Here is a 21,754-nt window from a genome sequence, read left to right on the forward strand (position 1 = left end):
CTCCCTTATCCAGAGGTGAAAATATGCTTTTACAGCCATAGATATGGCTACTGGCCTGTTTCTGGTCTTCCCAGCAGGGACAGCTAACCAAAGTGCTACAATAAGCTTAGAAAAGCTCAGTGCATTCTTCAGGGTCCCCAAATATATGGACAGTGATGAGGGACCCCCTTTACCAGACAACTAACCTAAGACTGGGATACTGAACATAATCTCTTACGAACATTTTATTTACCTTACAACCCCGCACTGCAGCAGCAGGGTAAACTGAATGAACTGAAAGAATAAAAGGGCTTTTAAAGGAGCAGTTAAAAGATAACAAGCAATCTCTGCAGCAGTGGACTACATCTGTATCTGGCCCTCACCAGCCTTGATTCATGGCCCTAAACAGCTACTCCCACTTCCGTTAAACTGGTAATGGTGGGGCCCATGCAGGCACTGCAAATTCAGGAAACAGGACCAGCAATGCTATAGCCACAGTGAGATAATGAAAATAATTTGCCCTTTCCTGTGCCACAAGCATTAGAAATTGGGGGAAATAAGGTCCTGGCCATTGCAGCCATGGTGGTTGGAAATTCAAAGTTCATTAAGTATCATACCACAGTTTATAAGCACAACGCCAAAAGCTGTATATGTAATCAACCAGGAGCACCCCCACACTCCAAGGTGTATGACTCTGTGGACACTTATGCCCAGGTTAACTGTGGATTTGACAGCAGAAAGCTCCCTGCAACTACAGGGGGAAAAGCTATGGTAACTGTGCCCCAATGGAAATTTAGTTTGCATTTTTTTTTTGCCTTTAGTGTCGTAGCAAATACCTTTTTGCAACAGGCTTTGGCGGTAACCTATGCGCACTTTATATCTTAATGCTGAGTGTATACTGAACTGCTACTACTGTCAGGTAGTAGCCTGGATTATGACCCTGGCGAATCAGACTGTGTGGAATATCCTGCTAGCCTGGCAGAATTAAGCACATCGGAAAATCTGGGAAAAAATCTTCTTGTTTATAACTGAAATTACAGGTTTGATCAATTATCAGTAGAATGGTTAAATTCCTCTTCTTGGTCATGATGGCATCACTTTGTGGGACTACTAATGCTCTGTTATCTCATACTGTTAATGAATGCAACATCTGTCCTAGGTTAATGTAGTCTGCTATATGGACCCAGGACTTGGGTCCTGCCCCCTCCTCCATATTGAGAGCAAGCCACCTACATGACCATGACAGACGTTAAAGGTCAAAGAATGTAAAATTCCCTCCCTTAATCGACATTAGGGAAAATCTACTAAAACCCCAGGTAACCAAATCTCACAGGACTCTCTCTATAAGCCGCCCCCTTGGCACTCCTCTTCCCTTTTTGGTTTTGTGTGGGGTGCTTTCATTTCCCAAGGAAAATGGCCACCACTGAGAAGGATTTCTTTCTGTTTTTAAGTTCCTAATTAAAACTCATGGATAATATTCTGTCTGGTATGTTCTTTGGTCTTGTGGTTGGGCTAGGCTAGAACACTGGGGTTTTTCTCAGTCAAGTGTAGTCTCAATCATTACTTTTTGAAAGTAATCTGGCACTACCCGTTAAAAACTGTTAAATAACAAAATATACTACACTCTTTGAATGCTTTCAGAAACAAAAGGTGCCCAGTATATGATATCATGTTCAAGGATGCTTATTAATACAATGTTTGTACAGGCAAAAGCCTAGAAAGACTTACCTTTATAAGGAAATTTTTCATCAAAAGAATGAATGGGATGGATATTCACCTTGTATTGTTATGTGAAATAAAGTAGCTGGGGAGTACCGTGCAGAGCCTGATCTTTTTAAAATTATTAAGAATACACAAACTCTATAGATGGTGCTAAATGTCTGTATGAGTACGGAGAAAGGCATAATTCAAGAAGACTAGGAAATGGGGGGTGAGGTGCAGCTAATGGATTTGAACTGTTCAACTTTTATATGTGTTTATAATTTTAGATAAAAACTATTAAAGCAAGTTACAATGAAATAGAGCTATATATATATGTTGAGACATGGAAAAAAAAACCTCCAAAATAAAATCCAAAGTAAGCAGCACAAACTAAAGGATATTTATAGTGTGACACAATTTAGGTTTAAAAAGTTTTTTTCCCTCTCCATCCACAAAACACATGTGTGTGTGTACATGCCCCCACATGTATATATAAAACCCAGATTGACATAATCAAGCAGGGAATAGCGGCTTACCGTGAAGGGAGAAGAAGGAGCCAAGACAGTAGCTGAGAAGAATTTCTCTATCATTTCAATTTTTACAAAAATAATATATTTATATGTTACTTAAAAAGATTAAAATATTTTAAAACTACAAGGAAAGACGATATATTTAATGTTCATTATGTTTAAACAAAATTGAAATCTAACTTTAAACAAAAAAAGGATTTGGTTTATTAATGCATATTATTTGCAGTCTCTTGTCTGGAAAAAACTTTCCATGTTACACTCTTGAAGGGAAAAAACATCAAAACTTTTCATCGTTTCTATTTTCAGATCTCTATTTAAAGGTCATTCTGCGAGGGTGTATTCTACTTTTAAATTATATGTATTAAATGAGCCATATAATCAAGTAAGTAAAACAGTCTTTTAGAAGAAAAACATAAAAGCCAATATATTTTCCAGCTTAAACCAGAATGAACTACTTTTAAACTATAAAAGGTCAAAATTCTTAGCTATTGCTTGTGTAATAAAATCTCATATACAATTAGCCTAAAGTATAAATAAATACAATTAAGCTTTAAACCCAAATTTCTCTATGTACCTCAGATTGTAAAGGGCAGTACAAAATAGCAATGTCTCCCTACACTATTTTTGCATTTAAGAAACGTAAATGATGTATTACAATATGAATGAACATTTTCCAAAAAATGAATTTAAGATGGAAGATGAAGAACACATAATTTTTATATTTCTACAGATTTCTGTTGCTCTGCAGCAAGTAAAATTTAAACTACTCACTTAAAAATAACAAAAACACTTTCAATTAATTTTCTTTTTATAACAGAAAAACACCTCTAAATTTGAAAGGTAACTAAGTGATAATAATCCCATTTAAATAACTTAGAATCAATGATAATATTTTAACACAACTATCTTCCTGAAGATAACCAACAGATTCGTCCTTTGTTGTACAATTAGGGCTCTTATTATGTACATCAAAGAAAACTGCTAAGGTACTTTTAATTTCTAGCAAATTTTCAAAACCCATTCACTGTCTGTCACCTTTATTTTTTCTAGAACACTATGACTTATGTTGAGTTTAAAAGTAACAAACCTTTAAAAATAATATTTCGTTAAGGACGGAACTATATCATCTTTTAAATTTTTCATATAATTAATATTTGGAAAATCATAGTTTTTTTAGTGCAGTTCCATTATCAACCAAAAGATGGAAGCATTATTCAGTAAAACATGAAGACCTAGAGCAGTGCTGTTCAACAGAATTACAATGAGCCACTTATGTAGTTCTGAATTTTCTAGAAGCCACATTAAAGAGGCTAAACTCAACTATTAATACATTTTATTAAACTCAATATATTCAAAACATAATCGTCATGAAACAGTTCATTCATTTTTATGTACTCAGCCTCTGAGATCCAATGTATATATTTTACCTTTACAACACATCTCACAATGGACTGGCCACATTTCAAATCTCAATAGCCACACGTGGCTGATGGCTACTGTGTTGACAATACAGAACTAGAGTTACATTATAGAAGTAATAAATTTTTGTTAAACATTTAAAATATTCTATTACGAACAAAAGAGACCACTAAAGTCTATTGCAAGAAAAAAACTAAAATGACACACATGGAACCATTAAGTTACAGTGGCAATTATTGAAAGAAGCTGTATGAGGCTCAGACAATTAGAAGGAAATACACTATTCCCAAATCTTCCTTATGTAATTCTATCTTACTGGCTTTATAATATTTAAGATCTTTATAAATATTTAATATTCAAAATTTATAAAAAAGCAATTTTTGCAATTATAGGGAAGCTGGCTTTATATATGAATGATCTTTACGGTGATTCAGACTCAAGTTTATCTACCACACTTGGACTCCTAGTGGCCTAGAAGGAATCTTCAGGTACTCAAGATCCTCTTAAGGGCATTTTTGTTCTTTTCCCAGAAGGGTATGGTGGTTAATTCTGCACTTTTTTTTGTCTTTTCTTTAAATGTGTACACAGCAATCTAATGATTATGATCGTTTATTCAGAGACTTTTGGACAGTTAAAAAGCTCTACAGAAGACAGTTGTTAGACAAAGACAGATGTGGAAAGGGTCCTTTGGAGACAATTTTACAGTTCACATCAACGGACTTACTGTAAAGAATCTTCCTCAGCTCTTACCCAGTCAACTATATAAACTGAGTAGCAGATTAACATATACTCAAATAGATCAGTGATAGATTTTTAAGTGAAAAACTTCAGGTGTGAAATCACAACAACAGTTTGGAGTCTTTCAGTGCAGGCAGAGAGGGCAGAGAATGGGCAGCTTTGTCAGTAGAAGGACTGGGGGACGGATTGCAGGAGGAAGAGTTCTCCTTCCTGTTTATGATGTGTTTCTACAGCAGGGGCTGCAGTGCTTGGCTCCTACAGTACAAAGTGGTCAAAAGCACTCAGTAGCCTGTAGCTTTCCCTGGCAACTGCCTCAGCTGGTTTTATATTAAGTGTCTCTTGTGAGATACTTCCCTTTTATAAAAAAGACTTTCCCAAGCACTCTAGAAGGCAGATTTCCAGCAAGAACCACTGGGGAGACAGTACAGCCACAGGCACAACTGTGCCTTTTCCACCAAGGTCAGGATCTCAGCCATGGGGATGGTTAGGCCCCCTCCTATGGCACACTATATCTCAGCAATAAAGACAGTGACTGCACCTTATATTTGCAATTCTGATGTTCTTTAGGCTGTTCTTTTCATCTTATTAGCCAATCTTTTGTTGCCCAATCCCATTATATTTCATTTCTTTATATTAATCTTCCTCTGTTCACAGAAACTGTGCTTTCTGACTCCTGATTGTTCCTTGACTAATATATCAGGACTCCCACTCCTCATAAAGCCTTCCCTCATTTCTATCATTCAAATATTGTTCCAAAGGAGTGACTATGTTTCATTTGTAAAATACCTTTATAAAGAAAATAAGGCTGAGTATTTACTGTAAGTAAAGCATTCTTTTGTAAATCCAACTCAACTCCTTGTTATATACTAAATGATTTAGCCTACAAAACCAATTTATATACTTTTCAGAAACTTATTTATTGCATAAAGATAGGCAAGACCTACATAGCTTAGGTTGAAAACAAAAACTAGGTACTAATCTTTAAAGGCTTTTAGACTATTTTAGCCACAATTAACAATAAAGATATTTCAAAGATACTGAATTAACTATACTTCAAAGCTTTTTTCCACTGACAGGAAGAGCTCAGTTTGGAGGGCTCTACTACACAGAAAGAAGAAAAATTTAAAACACATTATGACTACTTGAGAATGTTGCAAACCTAGGTTAATCCTCTAAATCTTACACGGAAACAAATATATTGACTCAATGAAGTTCCTCCTTTATTGCAATTAAAAATCATTTCCCCATTTCTGCACTGGCACAAAGAGAAAGTCAGAAAGATATAAAGCTTTTGGGCTGGACACAGAAATGAGAAAGAGTCGCTCAGAAAGTATACTGAAAAGACAGGGAGCATAGTTACCTGATAACTACATTACCACATTAGCAAGCTAATTTCTCACAATATAAATTCATTCCAAGTAATCTATTTCCTATAAATTTATGTGTATGTATGCATTTGAAAAAATTCTGAGTATACTGCTATTTTCACAGTTTTCAGATAATTATCTAGATACATGTTTTTATAAAGCTTATTTTCTAGTTTCTTACCTTGCATGTTCACTTATTATAACTCATCTAGTCTACCCAAATTAGAATAAAAGATTCGTTTAAAAATTAACTTTTGTAGAAATGAACAATTTTTAAAGAAAAAACAAATGAGGAAAGACTAAGGATGGCCATTTTCTTACCTAAGGGATAAGGGTGGTTTTATAATAACTCTGCACTTCAATTTACATTTAGAGTAAAATAGCCCCTTATTGTCTCGTGGTTTTGAGTTGACTTTTATAGTAGGAAAACAATGCCCCAGTACACTGTTTATTTTTATGAAGATTTTCTCAAAGGCAATACAAAATTGTCCTATATCATTTAAAATTGGAAATAAGATTTTTCATACATTTACTGCTTTTAATCATATTAACAAGTGGAACAGGTTTTTTTTTTTAACTTATTTTACATTTTATACTTGTACAAGAATAAGGTTTTCAGTTGGTGGAATAAATAAAATTTAAACTTTTTAAAACAGTTGGTATTGGGGGAGGAACAAGAGTTTAGGGGAGGAACAAGAGTTGAAGGGAGGTTTGGATTATCTATTTGGTGAGGGTGCATTTATCAGTTTTTTTTCTCTTGGGAGCAATGAAAATTGTCTAAAATTGAGAGTGTTGACGGACTGTTGACTTTGGACATGACACATCATGCCCAAAGGATGAAGGTGGCTGAAGGATACACTGAGAAGCAGAATGGCGAACTGTGGGGTATATATGATCGAATATTGCACTGCTATAGAAAGGAATGAAGTTGTGAGATGTGCAACGTTGTGAATGAACTTGTGGGATATTATGTGATGCAAAATAAGAGAGAAACAAAAGAGCCAGTATTGGGCGGGCCGCGGTGGCTCAGCGGGCAAAGTGCTTGCCTGCTATGCCGGAGGACCTCGGTTCGATTCCCGGCCCCAGCCCATGTAACAAAAAAAACGGAAAAACAAAATACAATAAAACAAGAAAATGTTTAAAGATGTTTCCCTTTCTTCCTTCCTTCCTTCCTTCTATCCTTCCTTCCTTCTCTCTGTCTTTCCTTTAAAAAAAAAAAAAAAAAAAAAGAGCCAGTATTGTATGTTCTCATTTAGAAAATACTTGTAAGAAAATTGGGGTCTAGATTATAAACTCTAGCAACAGTAGTCACATTTAGCCTGGAGTGGTAACTTGCTATTTCTAGATTTTGAGAGGCTGTGCTATAAATGTATAACGTGGATTTCTCTGGAACTTTGGGTACCTGTGTGACATCCAAAACTCAGAGTAGGAGTTCTCCAGTTCTGAAGGTCAGCATTGCCACATACAACAATCTTAAGAAACTTAAAAAGAAATCAGGCTTCAATTAGAGGTAAATGAAGCCAATCAGGTGGGACTAAGGAAATCAGAACAGGGTAAAGAAAACATTGTATTTTAGAACTTATAAGACCAAGGGAAGAAAGGCTTTTTGTCCAGATCCTACATTTTCTGTAGCACATAATCTAACTCAATCTGTCTGGATAGATCATTTAAACAACCAAACACAGGAACTCAGAATGAAGGCTTGTAATTCTGTATAGCTTAATGTAATGCCCTGCTACATCCCAAAGTATCTTGGGCAGATAATTAAAAAATACTGGCCAAGTCCCTTGAGGGACAGGAGCAAAAATAGGGAACTATTAAACTTTACCACTGGGGAAACCCCTGATACTGTCTCAAATGTTAGGGATCCCCAAGTCAATAGGTCAAGTCCTTGATCATGAGGCTTCCTCTTGGAAAGTTTATTTATGAAGCAGAGAAGCTTAGCCTATATAGTTATCCCTAAGAGTTACTTCCAGAGAACTCTTTTGTTGCTCAGATGTGCCTCTCTCTCTCTAAGCCCAGCTCTGCAAGTGAAATCACTACCCTACCCCCTATGTGGAACAAGACATGCAAGGGTGAAAGTCTCCTGGCAACATAGAAATCTCCCAGGGATAGCGTGGCCTGGCACCATGGGATCAACGATGCCTTCCTGACCAAAATGGGGAAAAGAATTCTAACAAATAGAGTATTAGTGGCTGAGAGAGTTCAAAAGACTCGAGAGGCTACTCTGGAGGCTACTCTCACAAGCTTCAGCCAGACATTGCTAGTCATTATGGTTTGCCAATCCCAACCAAAACCATCCTGCCAACTAAAAACACCTAGAGTGTTATGTGAGATTCTACAAAGGTTATGCACCAGTTACTGTGATGGTTAGGTTCTGGTGTCAACTTGGCCAAATGATTATGCCCAGTTGACTGGTCAGGCAAGCACTGGCCTAACTGTTGCTGCAAGGATATTTCATAGCTGGTTGATAAACTGGAAGACTGGTATATTAAGTCATCAGTCAGGTGACTGCATCTGTGGCTGATTACATCCATGATCAACAAAGGCATGCCTACCCTAATGAGATAATCTAATCATCTGATGGCTTTTAAGGAAGAGAGACTTTTTTACTACTTCTTCAGCCAGTGAACCTCTCCTATGGATTCATCTAGACCCTTTATTGGTGCTTCAGCTTCACAGCATGCCCTATGGATTTTGGACTCTTCCATCCCACGTTGTGTGAGATCCTTTATAAATCTCATATTTACAGATCTCTCCTGTTGGTTCTGTTTCTCTAGAGAACCCTAACAATTACTTTCCAGAAACCTACAACCTCCAGATGGCTTCCTAAGCCAGGTAAGTCTTGAAACCAAAGGGGTCAGCCTCCTCAGACATCAACTAGTTTTATCCCTTATCAACACCTGTTTCCAACATGACAAAGTTTAAATGGGCATAGCTAAAATACTCCTAAAGATCAAAGGAGAAGGTAGAGTTATTAACAAGAAAATAGGATTTAACAAATGAGTATGATTGCTGAATCATTATACTGATATTTCTTTTAGTCTCCGCATCTTGGAGCAGCTAGAAGTAAAAATCTAAAATTGGGGAATTGTAACCAATACCAACTCTGAAATCTATTCTACAACTAATTATTGCAGTGTGCTTTGAAATTTATTGTTTCGCATGTTATTTTCACAATTAAAACTGGGGGGTGCAAGGGTAGTTAGTGGTAGAATCCTCACGCCCTGAGGGAGATCCAGGTTCAATTCCTGGCCAATGCACTCTCCATCCCACCCACCCAAATCAACAAATGGTGCTGCAATAATGGGTAGTCACATGGAAAAAATGAAATGTGACCCCCCATACACAGCATACAAAAAATAAACTAAAAAATTAAAAGTTGGTAAGATACAATATTTAAGCTTGCCTGTCTACCCTAAGATCCATGATCTCCTCTTAGAGGTTAAAACCCATCCACGATCAGTGAACACATCATTACTACACTTGAGTTTCCATTCATGTGAAAAATGTGTCAACTCTGGTCTCTCCTCACCCTGGCCCCTTACAAGGCATATCAGAAACAAAACCTCAGGCTGGAATTTAAATCTGGTAACCTAAAATTCTGAAGGACTGAAAACAGTAAACAGAAAATTCACTGTGCTTCCTGTTGATCATCAAGCCAACTTTAGTCCAGTTGTAAAGCATTGGAACCATGGGAAAACATCATCAAAGTACCTGTCCTTGTGTACTGTTTCTGTCTTTCACAGATGAAGGGAAACCACAAAAAAGATGCAAGGCTTCATAGTGTTTATGAAAAAGAAATGTAGCAGTGCCTACACTGAGTTAATTACTGCCATTATACAGTTTTTGTTTGAGTAAGGTGCTACCAACTGGGAGGTAATGAGGCCTTTTTGATAAAGACACAGCTAAGAAGGAAGATCCATAAAAAGAAAAAAGTCAATTCTCCACACTTTGTAATAAAAAGAAATGTTCAATTGATATATGGCTATTTCAACAATAGTTTTTAGCCTACTTGCAAAGTTACTATGTATGTTCCAGAGAGATCTAAGCAAAATATAATAGAAATTACATATATGAGGATGTAAAACTAAAATACTCTCTATATCAAAGAAAACAATTTGGAGGGGACAGGGAAGGAAGTAAGGTGTAAATAAAAAACTAGATGCCTTATTTAAAAGCCAAGACTTCTCTAAGGTTTTAAGAGATACATTATATACCCTACTTGCATATATGCTAGGACCTGCCTTTGGAAAACAAGGCATGAGCTTGAATTCAATCCCACATGGTAATAAGGGTAAATGTAGGTAAGAGGTTTTGAACCCAAATATATGATCTTAACTTTGCTCAATACTTGGATTTAAGCTAGAAATTTCTTACTCATAAAATTCAATTTTAGGGTTCAATTCCCAGAGCCTGCCCATGCCAAAAAAAAAAAAATTCAATTTTACTATTGTGTATTTCCTATAAGCCTTCTCAATGTTGACACCATTAAATTCAGAATTCAGTGGCGGCATTTCTTTCAAGAGGAACAAACAATGAATAAAAGAGAATACTTACAAACTTTCAAGGACTTCCAATCAATCACTTTTCATTTGAAAAGTGCTAAATATAAATTACACTTTTTTCCTATTAGCTAGAACACCTTCCCTAAAATCTTCAGACAGCAGCTTAGCCTTAACTGAATTTGTTAGTTTGACAGAATAAACGGATATAAGTAATAAAAAATTTAAATCTTCACAATCCAAATTTTCACAACTATATATCCTAATTAGTCTGAGGCTTTTACTGTATATGAAAGAATTTTCAACATTGCATTTGCTTATAGTTAATCAGGAAATCACGTGATTTTTAAAATAGTTTATAGGAAAGAGCAAAAAAGGTAAACATGCTGTTCCCTCAAGGGAAAAGTCATAAATGGGTCTGTTGTAATAACTATAAATAAGAGAACACAATATAACCTAGCAAAGGCTTAAAACATATCCAGAAAATCAAATACTCTTAATTCATGCAGACTACAGCAATATCACTGAAGTAACCTTTTCAGTGATATCCACTCAGTATTGACTATGGAAGAGAGCCACCATCAGTTGTAGACTCTCAGTATTCCCAGCTCCCACAGTTATTGTCTTGGCCCTTAGTATGCTCTAAACAATACTGAATAAAATATGAAAAAATAAAAAACAAAACAAGGTAAAACCAGCTACAAACATCCATGTATAAGAAAATCACTGTAATAATTCCTTCTTTAAATATAGTTTATTTAAATAACAAAAACTAAAAAAAAATTAAATAAGTTAAAAAAAACCAACAACTATCAATTTAGATCAGAGGCTGACAAACTCTTTCTGTACAAGCTTTGTGGGTCACACAGTCTCTGTTTTAACTTCTCAATTATGCTACTGGAGGGTGTATTCCAAAAGGTAGCAGAATGGACTTGGCCCATGGGCTGGTTTGCCAACCCCTATCCTAGACAGCAGTGAGGCTACTTTGCTCATCTTGTTGTAATGAAGAAACACATGCAAGCATTTTTTCAAAAAATGCTGTTCATATAACATTGGCTTTCTAAGAACATCTCACAGATAAACATAAATAGGTAATGACAACAACAGACCTCGGAAGATTTTTGATAACCTTGCACTTTTCTTTTGCTCTACACACCAGTAAGGTGAGAAACTCATTCAAATGGCCAAGAGTTTTTTCAATCCTAACCTCAATCCCTTGTAATGCGTAACCTAGGTTTTTCATCACAATTTCTAAGCTTTAGTTTGCTTACCTAAAGAATGAGGAAATCTTCTCAGAAATGGTTTAAGAGCAGCTATCAAGGCACATTTGGAAACTTTAACTCATTACTACTCTTAACATTTATGCCAGGTATTGTAGTAACTAATTTAAATCTCTCAACAACTTTGTCGCAAATTAACCATGCACTTCACAGCAGAGGAGGAGCTGAAAGCACACAGAGGTTTCAAAGCGTGGCAGTATGAGAGTTAAACCTAGAATCTGGCTCCTAAGCCCAAATAAATCACTGCATGCTATTTCCTCTGACAAAATGAAGATGCTAGTATTCTCACCAGATAATTTCATTACCTAGGAAATATACAAAATTACTGAGAAATCTAGGAAGGGAACAGAGCACTGCTGAGGTTTACCAAGGCAGGTCATTTTATGAACTAAACTGAAACTTTTCTAACAGAGAAGACCTAGTAAATTTTCTATCAATTCTTGTTCAGACAAAATTTAAATAGCATTTGTAAAACAAAGACAAAGACATTTGTGCAAATAATATTAAATTATAAAAACAGAAGGATTATATAGCAATCCCAGAGAATTTTTGATACTAGGATTTTACTCTTATTATGTATCTTAAAGTGTTTCTCAAGATGGAGGACACCCTCTAAATTAACTAAATAAAAACTCCATAATTACTTATATTTTAGCACTAATTTCAGAGTAGAAGTGAATTGAAACCTTTAACAATTGGTTCTATTTCACATCTTGACTGGAAAGTTACTGAATTTTCAGGAATTAACATAAAAATTTCAAAAAACCTAAAAGCTTTTGCACCCTTCTGTAATTCAAAGGATCGTCTTTAGTACATGTTACCCAAGCTAACCAGTATTTCCCAAATCTAGACGCTGACAGAATAGAATCATCCAAGGAGCTTAAAAAAGGAAAAAAGGCTATGTAACCCTATCTCAGAAGAATTGAAAGCAAGGGAGAGGAACCTGTATTTTCAAAAGCTCCCCACATAACGTAGAGAATACTTAAGGTTTCCAGGAGAAGTAAAAAACCTCTACATGCAGGCAGTTTATTTTAATTTAAGATTAAGTGTTAGGAAATCTAAATGAAAAAGCTGAAACTTTCTAAGATACAGAATCTGCTCATAAAACAAATGGCTAACATTTTGAAATTTTGATGTATATTTTTTTTTTAAGGAAAATCATGTTCTAATTGGTATCAGCATGGTTTCCAGGTGAGACATATTAAAATCATAGCTGCTCCCACAAATCATCAAAGATATTAGTTATATTACTGTTTATGTGTGGTCCAGTAAACCTTTTCCTGACAACATCTATGATACACAGGGAGATTTTCATGATTAATATATTAACCAGAGTAGTTAAAAATAATCATCAGTTATAAAAAAAAACAAGTTTTACATTTGACATCCAATAACATTCATTTAAAAAAAATCATTCCACTTTAAAATAAAGATCAGACTTGATATAATTTATAAACCTAAAATTTGAAATTTGGAGACAATCAACTTCACTAATATCTAAAAACTACAAGGGACATAATATGCAATAATAATGACAGTCATAGCTGTTACTAGTCATCTTTTTTAACTATTCCTATTTTAGTTAAAAGCCAAACATCTTCACCAATATACACACTTAACAACTGTATCATTTATAGTTCTCAACAAATTTGAAAAGTTTTTTTCTGGCTAGGTACTCCTCCTCTCTCCATCATCTACTCACAATTCTAAGGGAATGTGCTCCCTGTGGTCCTGTTTTCAGCCTTCTCATAAATACTATTTCTCCTAACAAGCAGTAAGTTCCCTGGCTTCAGCTAACAATTCTATGCAGATAAGTCCCAAATCAACCTCTTTAATACTAAACTGTCTCCAGCTCTGAACCCCCATTTCCTAGTCCCTCCTGTGGTTAACTGTAAGCCAGACGGGCCTGCAGAGTTCTGGGAACCTTCAGAAACTATATGTAAAATGCTGCATTTATTTGCACATGTGCATTTTTCTGGAAAGAAGGGCCATAATTTTCTTCAGATTCTTAAAGGTAGAAGTGACCCCAAAGACAACAGAAATTCAGGCAGGTCACCTACTGCTAACCTACCATAGTTTCCGACATAAGTACCAGACAGAATATTATTTAATAGGAAAAGGCAGTCCAGGCTAATTTACATAGTAGAGAACTTCGACTAATTCATTTTCCCAAATAGCAAAGCAAATTTTGAAGTTCCTAGCATCTTCTAATTCAGGGTTGGCAAACTAAGGCAGTGGGCTGTTTTTATAAAAAAAATTTTATTGGAACATAGCTACTCCCACTCATTTGTGCTACAAAAGACCGAGTTGAGTAGTTGTGACAGAGACTGTGTGGCCTGCATGCAAAAAATATTTTATATCTGGCTGTTCAAGAAAAAGCTGACTCTTGTAGTCTACAAGAAATTCTAAATTTGAAAAGGAAAAGCAAGTCTAATCTTAAACGACAAAAGGTAAATCTACTTCCTAATTCAATCATTTACATTACAAATACACATTTCAAGCAAACATAACTGTTCTATTTTAAACACAATAGTTATTACCTGCCATTGCTGGGATGCTGCGGAGAGTGTCTGGAATGATCAGAAGGCTCTGACCTTTGGTCAGGAGAGCGGACCGGCTTGGGTGGGGCCTGTCATGTGACCGACTGGAATGATCTGAAGCCAGTGACTGAATTTCTGAAATGTCTATTTAAATAAAGGGTGCTATTTATTTTCCCATGAAATGATTATACTAACATATAAGGTACTCCAATGATAATAGTAGCAAGTTACAAAATATAATTTCATATAAGTAGCTGATTTGAGCATTAACTCATCAGCCAATGATCAAATTAATTGTGGTGACCTGCTTTCTAGAATTTAGAAATAAAGGTCTCTTCAAGGGAACCTCTACAGAGAACCATACTCACCATCTCTCTCTGAGGCATTAGCAGAGTGGATGCTGTCAGAAAGATCAGGCACATTCAACAGGGTAGCCCGTTCATCTCTCTGAACTACCATTTTTAACTTGCCTTTAGACCTTTCTATCAATGTCTTGCATCTGTCAGTGACATATTTTCTGTCACAGTACCATTTATCTGCAACAGAAAAGAGAGAGAGATGAAAATAAATAACAAAAATACAGATGTTAAATTAGTTCTGCTAGAACAGGAATATTCAAACTACTCCTTGATTTGTAGGAATCAAAATATTTCTTTTACATTTTTGTAAATTATCAAAGTATTCTTCCTGAAATAATGAAAAATTTTTGCTACACTGTTGCTTTGTCAAAACAACAACAAATCACCACCACCCAAATTAGCACACTCTTATTCCCTAAAAGCCTATCATTTTTCAAGTACTTATAAGCAAGATAATAGTAAAAAATTCCGACATGTGGAACAAATATCAAAATCACTTATTGTGGAAGAATACACACCTATCTACAAAGTAACTTCTGCTGGTGAATGGCATTTATTTCTAGAGGTTAATTTTCTCAGGATGATTCCACACCTAAAGCACCAGTGTTGACATGTAAAAATGGACACTGAAAAATCAGCTACCCCTCTCCCAAACATTTATTTTCAATTATTTTTGCAAGCTTGCTTTAAACATAAGCAGCGGCTGTATGGTCAAACTAGAACTCATTTTCTATTTCAGTTTATTAAAATTTAAGAATATAACTATACCTTCAAAACAACATCACCTTCTTGAATATTGCCATCTCTTGCTGCCAAACTATCTTGTGAAATTTCCTTTACAAATATATGGCTGGCCAATCGAAGACCATATTCTGAAAAAATACATATTTAAATATCTTTAGTGTAAAATCCTAAGATACTTAGAGTTTAAAAGTAAAAATCACTGCATGAAGATATGTTTAAAATAAAATTTAAAGAAATTATTGTTGACTATCCCCACAAAAAAGACATTTCCTCTTATCATCAAAAAATTCACAATGTCAATGTGAAGCAAAGTGGAAGTGTGTGATTCAGAAGACTGACGTGTGGTGTTTACATTTATTTAACAGGAGAAAGCCCTGAAGAGAAAACCACTTCTTTCTGGATATGCTGTACCGATATACTTGCTACCTTCTTAGAATTTGAATGATTATAATTCTAAAAAGTAAATTGCTTGAGATTTTGAAAAATCTTAGAAAGGTTAATGATTTTAATGATGTCTTGTGTTACCAAGCACATACTATGTTTGTTTTTCCCAGCTCCTAAAGCAAAAACATTTCTGATTCTGTGCACCTATGACCATGGAAAGACACACTCAGAGCATCAACATATATTACTTCATAACAGTGCAAATACAGGATCACAACCAGCCAGACAGGCATGGGGCAGAAGAAATCCCTTCCTTTTAACAACCAACCAACCAAGTACCCAAGAGTAAGGAAACATTAACTTGTATTTATATATGAGGGAATTAGGTAAAATACTGGCACAGTTACCAGGAGGAATGAAAGGCCCAGTTGCCACCAACAACCATAGCCATACTTTTTTAAAAACTAGATGAATGACCATCAGTATAATGTCAACAGGACAAGGAGTGTCCCTCTCATTCTGTTGGGAGACAGAGAAGGACTCCAAGTCTTACTGTATAGAAGAATAAAGAAAGAACACAAAAAAAGTTTTTAATATGGGATATGTTAGGAGATCTGCTACTCAAGTAATTAAAAGCTACATCAGAGTGAAAGTTTAACCTAAGGCAAATATAAAAAGAGTGTTCACAAGCAGGAATGCCACCAGGATAACAAACAAACAAACAAACAAAAAGACTGTAGGATATTGTGCCAGTTTGAAAGGATGTATGTACCCTAGGAAAACCATATTTTAATTCTAACCCCATTTTGTAAAGGCAGCTGTTTCTTCTAATCTCTATTCAGTACTGTATGTTTAAAACACTACTTAGATTATCTCCCTGGAGACGTGACTCTATCAAGAGTGGTTGTTAAACAGGATTAGGTGGAGACGTGTCTCTACCCATTCTAGGTAGGTCTTGATTGGTTTTTCTGGAATCCTTTAAAAAAGAAGCTCTTTGGAAAAAGCTAGAGAACAAGAAGAGAGAAAGCCAGGGGAGATTCAGAGAGAAGGATGATAGAATGCTGCAGAATCACAAAGCAGAGAGTCCACTGGCCAGCAACTTTTGGAGATGAAGAAGGAAAACACCTCCCAGGGAGCTGGAAAGGAAGATAGCTGATGATATTATGTTCACCATGCATCCTTCAAGCCGAGAGAGAAATTCTGACTGCGTTTGCCACGTGCCTTTCCACTTGAGAGAGAAACCCTGAACTTCACTGGCCTTCTTGAATCGAGGTACCTTTCCCTGGATGCCTTAGATTGGACATTTCTACAGACTTGCTTTAATTGAGACATTTTCTCAGCCTTAGAACTGTAAACTAGCAACTTATTAAATTCCCTTTTTAAAAGCCGTTCCGTTTCTGGTATATTGCATTCTGGCAGCTAGCAAACTAGAACAGGTGTCTAGGCAAGGAACTGGACCGTCAGCTTACATGTGCACTGGAAGTTGGAATAATGCATTCACTGGGATACTTCATTAAGAAAACATGAAAAAATATTAAGCTGGAGATGATGAGTTTCTGTTGAGATGTGCTAACTTTGAAGGACCTATATACACCTAACAGTTATCTGTATATATATGGCTTGGAGCACAAAAGCATACAGATCTGAAGTGGACATACAAGTTTTAGTCATCAAGAGCAGCTACTTGAGCAATGGGAATAGATAAGATTGCCTAATGAGGTTCTGTTACGTGGGAAGAGATTCCAGGACAGAAACCTAAAGAACATTAAAGGGTAGGATGAGGAGAATGAGCTTACAAAGGATACTGAAAAGGGGAGGCATCCAGAAGGTTACAGTGTTACAGAACCTAAAAGGACATTAAAAAAAAAAAAAAAAAAAAAGGCAGGTGTTGGGGAAGGAGTGGTGAATGATGTTAAATGGTACTGAGAAGGAAAGTTAACAGAAGAGCTGAAAAGTTTCCACTGGATTTAGTGCCAGTAATCTTTGGGACAGAGAAGAGATACCAAGACCAGAAAGGGATGAAGAGTGGTAAAATGAAGTAGAAACAGCAAGTATAAATAACTTGAATGGGAAGTTGAACAAGAAGTATAGAGTGGGGAGCAAGAACTAGAAGATGTGTCAGCCTGTAAAACAGATCAAAGTGAGACTTTGTAATATTTTACATAATACCCTCTTATCAAAATAATCAGTCATAAAGGCTTTTCTGCATTTGAGAGACAAGCCCAAAGCAGGAAAAAGCCACAATGAAATTCCTTTTTTTTTTTTTTTTTAAGTTTGATTCGGAGCGAGACAAGGCAGCCAGACTTCAGTTAAGTCCTGCTCTATAACAGTTCCTTTCTCCAGCCCTTAATTAATAAATATTTTCAAAAAAAACCCTAATAAATTCCAAGACTTCTCCCCATGGTTATAACTACAACTGACTCTAAGGACAGCTAAGTAAAATACTAAATTTCAATCTGGTGACAGTGTGATACTTCTTGTTAGCATAAATTGTATCTGGCTGTTTTGACTGCAAGAACAAACCTAAGAGCCAACCACCAGAAAAACTATTTGAGGTGCTACCTGCTCAAGAAAATAACTGAGACAGAGAAAGTGCATGACCCTGTGTATGCCAAAACTGGATGTAACTTACAGCAATAGAATATGAACAAGAAGACAAAAGCAAAGATAAGATGAGACAGCAATTTTATTTCTCATAAAGATTAACCTTAAAATTTTTATGGGAAAATAATGATAATAGAGTAGAGGGTGGGCCACAGTGGCTCAGTGGGCAGAGTTCTTGCCTGCCATGCTGGAGACCTGGGTTCAATCCCCAGTGCCTGCCCATACAAAAAAAGGAGTGAGTAGAGAATACCTTCATTTTTCCGAGACTTCACCAATGTGACTTTGGTTGGTTTGGCAGGTTGACTAGAAGCCAAAGATCGTCGATCTGATCGTGGAGACAAACTCCTCTCTCTACTTGCACTTCTATCCCTCACCCAGCTCTTCTCATTCCTTCTGTTAGTCAGACCACTACGAACACTCCTTGGGTCATGCACTTCCTCATCGTAACTATCTTCTTCATTGTCCGATACTGGTTCAGGATCAGGGCGAGTTACTGGTATCTGAACTTTCTTCTTCCTTCGAATGGTCTACAAATAAAATACTATGACTAAGTAATCTCTTGATTTTCACATATGCTCTTTCAGTTTCTAAGAGGAAGAAACAATAATTCCTTTTACCTACTATTAATTTAAATAGGAATCAGAGCTATATAATATACAAACAATGACAAAGAATTATTAAAGAACACATTTCCATAATGGCTGTGTATTCTGTTTTCCTGATAAATCTGATCAAACACCTAATGAGGAATAGTAGGCTTAATACGTACTTCAGAAAGATCAGAGTATCATAATCACAAACTTTAAAGGGAATCTAGTTAACTACTGGTCTGAAAAGAACAGGAGCACTCCACACTAATGCAATTAAAAAAAAACAAAAACAAAAAACTATAGTTCTACCAAAACCATAGCAAACCTAGAAGTCCAACTTGATTCCTTAAAAATTTCAGAATCCATCAGTATCAAGGCCCACGAATACCCTGCCAGATCTCTGGGAGATAAATTTATTGTAATGCCACACTGACATTCAACTTCGTATGCTGGAGCATTATCTCAGTTATTCTTTACCACATACACACTGCTTTCAGTACCACATACACACTGCTTTCAGTCTCTGTATCTCTGTAATTTGTAATTTCTGTTCTAGGTGCAAATTCCTTCTGATGGTATTCTTTCCTCAAAGATTCAACCAAGGATACTTTCACCACCCATCTTATTTCTGAATATCTCCATCCTCTCCTGTTCTCACTTATCAATTCCTTCCTAGTTTCAACTGCCTTTCTCCCAGATTTGTAGAACACACCATGTTCTAATATTTAAATGATTTTCTAGACTCTCCTGACCTCTTAATCCTTTGCCATGACATACTTACTCCCAGACCTGTAACTTTCTTCACCTTCTTATCACTTCATTTCCACACTATGCAATTATGTCCTCTATAAATTTGTTTCACTTGACAGAATTTTCACTCTTGTTCCACAATCCCTTTATGCACCTCTTGTCTTTGTATGGAATTTGCTAATATAAGTAACCAAATCACTCAGCCTGATTTATACAGATCAAGACCACTTCACATCCCCTCTACTCCTGAATGTTTCCATATCTCTTATCTTTGGTCCACCTTCCTTCCAGTCTCAGAAACCAAGTGGCTCCTCTTTCTCTATGAACCAATCTCTTACATTTGAGTTTTTATTCTCATCCCTACCTACCTTCAAGATCTTTCATCATCAGTTACTATCCATCAAGTCGCTCCATCAATTTTAAGCTTTACCTTTCTACCTCCAATCTGTCCCCCACTAATCTATTCAAATAATCTATTCATTCAATTAATCTAGTCTTGCTACTCACTTACATGTTATCATCTTATCTCTTCTCTTTATGGCTGAAATTCTCCAAAGTGTAGCTCCACACTAAATATTTTGCTTCTTCCACCTACAGTGTCAGAGAAGGCCTTTCTGAAGAAACCCACTGAAGACAAATGCTAGCCAGAGGCCAACCAATGTACTGTTAAGAACTGAAAAAAGGCTGTCCTTCCATCCCAGTGCCACCACAGGTGAGGCCTCTATCAAATATCACAACTGTAAACAATTCCTATCTGGTATCCCTGACTTTCAGTCTCACCTCTATTTCAAGGTTTAGCTAAACACACTATACTCAGAAGCAATACTTTAAAACCGCTTTAATTTTCAGGGCATCTTTATTAATGAAAAAACAAAAACAAAGTACCCAGTTGAGCATTCAGGATTTCCCCATCCATCCTATTAGTATGTCACCTGTTTGGAATTCTACTACATTTGAACAACTTTAATCTGACATTGAGATGCATTATGGTTATTGTTATGCTTATCCACCAACCTACTAAGATTCAAGTTCCTTGACGAGAAGGTCCTTATCATATATTTAACTGCACATATAACTGAAATATCTACACATAGAAGGTGCTTAATTTATTGAAAATTATCTTAAGTTATGATTCTTCACTTATGAGTTAACAATTAAACTCACATGAATAATATTTAGCAGGTTTGACAATTATACTTCATTTTAACACTACAGAAATGGCGAGAGAATATGCCTACTTCAAAATAGTTTAGCTGGATTAAAGATTCAAACATAAATAAAATAAAATGAAATCATGCAAGTACTAGAAAAACAGAGAACATATACTTTTATAATTCTGGTAAGGCTTTTGTAAACATGGCACAAAAGGAACCAATAAAGTGAAAGTCTGACAAGTATGACAATATAAAAACAAAAACATTTTCATGCAGAAATATATAAAGACAAAACACTACGATGAACGCACGCGCACACACAAATGGGAAAACAGTTTCAGTCTACTTGACAAAAGGCTATATTAACCTTAGTGTGAACATGACACTACTGAAAGGCAAGGGACATGAACCTGAAAAGAAGAAATATAAATGAGCAGTAAAAGCACTTATAATTTAAAATGATATTTGATTTGAAATACTATGTTTAGTCTATCAATTTGGAGAGAATAAAAAACAGTTGATGAAAAATGGATTCTCCATATTCTGGTTTTCTGAAGGGCAAACTGGTAATACAGCAAAAGCCTTAAAGTCATTCATGCCCTCTGGCTCTGAAAATCCACTTCTACGAAATTATTTTTAAATGATAAGTGAACAAGTAGGCAGAAACATGATCATCTTTACCACAGCATTTTTTTCTATTACTTGTGGAAACTGGACACTGATCAGTAAATGAGTTGGTTAACTAAGTACGTACAGCAGAACACTATGCAGTCGTGTGGATATATACTGAAACGTTCACAGAGTGAGTTATCTCTGGGAAGGGCCTTTGCCCCTTCATTTGCTTCATAATGCTTTTCGTTTTTAGTAAAAATTGTATATGCTCCTGTGTTATGAACAACTAAGCCATTTCTATTTTCCTTCACTTATAGTTAAAGAGAATTAAGCATATTTGTGGCAGCTGTGTTGTCAAAAGAGTTCTAACACTAAGCATTTATTGAGCCTAATGTAAGCACTGGGTTGAGGTAAAAAAGATGACTAAAACAAAGCCTCTTTCCCTGAAGGACTCTTAGTCTAGAAAGATAATCATAAAAACAATCACAATAATATAAA

At 35.8% G+C, this 21,754-nt stretch overlaps 1 protein-coding gene across 1 annotated transcript in view; it reads right to left on the reverse strand.

Annotated features, from left to right (window-relative positions):
- The window catches only part of TJP1 (tight junction protein 1), a 315,639-nt gene that overhangs the window by 59,571 nt on the left and 234,314 nt on the right, over positions 1-21,754 (reverse strand). The window contains 6 exon segments of the mRNA XM_077124011.1: positions 14,060-14,132; positions 14,135-14,203; positions 14,428-14,556; positions 14,559-14,595; positions 15,187-15,290; positions 18,401-18,677. Coding sequence (XP_076980126.1) covers positions 14,060-14,132; positions 14,135-14,203; positions 14,428-14,556; positions 14,559-14,595; positions 15,187-15,290; positions 18,401-18,677 — 689 coding nt within the window.

This window comes from Tamandua tetradactyla, chromosome 12 (genome assembly GCF_023851605.1).
Source record: "Tamandua tetradactyla isolate mTamTet1 chromosome 12, mTamTet1.pri, whole genome shotgun sequence".
In the NCBI taxonomy this organism is placed as follows: Eukaryota; Metazoa; Chordata; class Mammalia; order Pilosa; family Myrmecophagidae; genus Tamandua; species Tamandua tetradactyla.